This window comes from Lottia gigantea (assembly GCF_000327385.1).
Source record: "Lottia gigantea unplaced genomic scaffold LOTGIsca_1176, whole genome shotgun sequence".
NCBI classification, from domain to species: domain Eukaryota; kingdom Metazoa; phylum Mollusca; class Gastropoda; family Lottiidae; genus Lottia; species Lottia gigantea.
This window is the reverse complement of record NW_008707175.1, coordinates 1-3,510: the sequence shown is the minus strand read 5'-3', so window position 1 is coordinate 3,510 and position 3,510 is coordinate 1. Positions and strand designations below refer to the sequence as shown.

The window sequence follows — 3,510 nt, the reverse complement described above, 5'->3', positions numbered from 1 at the left end:
GCACCACGATAATATAAGCTCTTAAGGACAAGGATGATATAAGCTCTTAAGCACAAGGATAATATAAGCTCTTAAGCACTAGGATAATATAAGCTCTAAGCCCCAGGAGAAACACTAAGATAGGATAAGCACTAGTATTAACCGCGTGCTATGAATGGATAAGCACTAGGATGTTTAGTGGCTTATCCCTGGTCGTATATTGAGGCATTTATGAAATTACAGCTAAGATAAGCACTGATGTCGTCTCAGTAATACTGTTCTTAGGACAGTCATTTTCCTCAAAGGAATATAAAAGTTGTACTTACTGCTTTGGGCCAGAAAGCTCTGCCTTCATTCTGGTCTTCTAGATAGTCTCTTATGATGTTAGTTTTCTGTAGAAACAGTCCCATTCTGTTGGCTAGGTATGTGTCTTTACCAACTATCTCTGATTCTTGTTTTGAGGCAGAGAAGAGCTTGGATAATCCTATACCTACTAATCCTGCTACATAATGACAATACTGAAATAGACAGATGAATGAATGAATGAATGAATGAAAAAAAATAATAACCATTTTTTATAAGGATAATAACTTAGGTTCACAAAGATCCTTTCTACCAGCTGGTCCTAGATCAAACCTCTTGGCATTGATCTTTCCAGGATTATCTGTACCCATTTACAGCTGGGTTGACTAGTATAATGAGAATCCTTTCTACCAGCTGGTCCTTGACCAAACCTCTTGGCATTGATCATTCATGGATTATCTGTACCCATTTACAGCTGGGTTGACTAGAATAATGAGGATCCTTTCTACCAGCTGGTCCTTGACCAAACCTCTTGACATTGATCATTCATGGATTATCTGTGCCCATTTACAGCTGGGTTGACTTGAAAAATGAGAAAAGATTATTACACACTACTAGATTTTCTTACGATGACTGAGATTATATCCTGTGACCATCATTCGTTTGACGTAAGCAAATAATGTCCTGTAAATATTCCAAAGCTCTAACTGATGCCTTGGTCGGTGCTTTCAGACCGGCAGTAACAAAAACTACTATACCTCATCCCATTCCTCTAGTGTGATTAAATCTCTTTCAAAAAACACTGTCATTCCTTCTCCCATTTTCCGTGTGATTTCAGATATAGTTTCTTGATAAATGGGGGCTAACTCTCTGAACTCGTGAGAAATCTACAAGAAAAATATCATAACATAACATTACGCCCTAATTTTCTGCATCATGTAGGCTAATGAAGACAGGCGCCATGCAGTGTGCAATGAGGGAAATTTTGCCAGGACAGCGCATTAGCCTACTCTTTTTCGATTTCCAACTGTCAAGGGATCTTTAACGAGCACAGCCTGTAGTACACGGGGCCTCGGTTTATTGTCCTATCTGAACAACTAGACGCTTTTTCCATGTCAGCCCCTCTTAACTGTATCACTGACGGGAAACAGGGTTGAAAAATTAGTGCGATTATTGATTGTTGGTCTGCCATCGATAATCCATCTCAATTTGGTAATTGATACCCACCCCACTAGTTACAATCTCAAAAATTAAAAAAAAATATCAACTTACAGTAGGAAAGTCTTCAAGAACCAATCTGTCCTTTTCTTTGGATTCCATAAATTTCCAGTTCTTATCATAAAGATTTTTGTAGAAAGATTTTAACATGGGTATTTTCACTGGCATGGGTATAGTCATATCATCTTCAACTGTATCGAGAGCTCTTAATACTAGATAGAATATACATACAGCATGTCTGCAAAAAAATACAAATAGAGGCCAGGTTTTCTCACTTCTCATTAAAGGGATTGTAAAGAGGTTTTCTAAACTTTTTATGTGTATTGGAGACACTGATAGCATCAATTTGTACCATTCTAATTTTAAATCAGACGTCTGTGATTCCTGGAATTCCACTTAAACTTGATGATGTGTTTGATGATGTCACTAATCACATAAGCTTAGTCCTCATCGATCCCTTAGTTTAAGTGAAATTGCAAGAACCTAAGACATCTGACAGGGCCAGACATAAAGTGCCACCCTAAATGAATTGCTCACACCCACTTTTGGGGCTCTAGTTTTTTAGTCTTCGTTCAGAGCAACTTGCATACAATTTGCTCATTTGACTCTTGGCAAAATTACAATATCAAAACTAGTTTTTATCACTTGTATCAGCATGTACACCTTGTGACCTAGGCCGTGCTTCTATGGAAAGAGTAACAGTACTAACACCCAATATCACAAGCGTATATATCACAAGGAACAGGTAGGGCAAGAATTGTCTAAAATCGGCACTCCCAGTTGGCAGTTTATTAAGCCTTTTCAGAGTAAAAACTGCGCATTATACACACAAATATACAGTATAGGTTACTCACCGAAGAGATATATCATCTATAGCTTGAATAACAGCAGAGAAACTACGACTAGTATTATTCAAATGTACATAACATTTCTGTAATGTCTTACTGAAAGATTTCTGCAATGAACAAAATTTATAGGTATCGTAAGAAAAGTGGAAAATCCCCATAAAACAGGGCTTAGATTTTCTGACTCTACTCCAGCAAACAACTACGATCAAAATACCGTTCCTATCAGTGGGTGGAATAGAGGACTAGGATAGAGCCAGATGTTTCAGACTGTAATGAAACATGATGAGTTTAAGATTAATCTCTTGGGAGTTTAGCTCGAAATTTTAAGATCACGAAGTGAAAGATTGATTAAGAAATTGACGCTAAAAGCTATAGGATCTAGAATTAAAAATGTTGAAATGCAACAATTCAATACTTACGGGATCAGTTTTGGGCATCACTGCTTCACATCCACCCATTTTAAACTTGACCAAAGCCATCACTTCGTCAGGATGGGCAAAAGACTTCAAGAATTCCATTGTAAATTTTTCAAGAAAATGTGCGCAAACGAGCAGACGATTTTTTCTTTTCTGACAATTTCCGATCAAACTTCGATACTACTGCCTAATGTACGCCGGAATTTTCTAGACAATTACCTCGGCATAAATTACTAAAAATCTGTCCACATCTGTCAATAGACACTCAATAATTCAATGCATATTAATCAAATTTAATGTAGATATAAAAATGTTCACATTTCCAAACCGCCATTAAAAATCAGACCACTTTAGAAAGAAGCGATTTGATTGGTCAGTAGGTGTCATCTGAGAAGAAGATCAGCCAATCAGAATGTCGTATTCAATCCAGCTGATTCAAAGGGAGAGAACTCAACCTTGAAGATGTAAACAAAAACCCCAAAAAACTTTGACAGCACAATTAAATGTTTGTCCAGCCACTGGACTTCGATCTATGTCTTTTTTTTTATTTCAGAGCAAGGGTTCAAGGCACATGTATACGATCAGGGATGCATGTCTTCCACCCGGGCTTTTCCTAATCGTATTTGTCCATGGCCAAGTCATGCGATACCATGGGAAAATTCTGGACTGTAGCTCCGAAAGGCCGAGGATATTCGCCACCCGGGTGGCAAACAATTATTCACCACCCTCATTTTTTATTGCCACGG

The 3,510-nt window shown here is 37.7% G+C and overlaps 1 protein-coding gene across 1 annotated transcript; it reads right to left on the bottom strand.

The window, feature by feature from the left end:
- Nucleotides 1-302: 302 nt before the first annotated feature.
- Nucleotides 303-2,866, bottom strand: LOTGIDRAFT_56072 (hypothetical protein; the record flags this gene model as incomplete). Its single annotated transcript, XM_009047840.1, has 5 exons — nt 303-497; nt 1,041-1,169; nt 1,555-1,738; nt 2,355-2,455; nt 2,768-2,866. Coding segments are annotated over 5 exons (708 nt in total), but the record flags the coding sequence as incomplete, so codon positions are not given.
- Nucleotides 2,867-3,510: the final 644 nt, after the last annotated feature.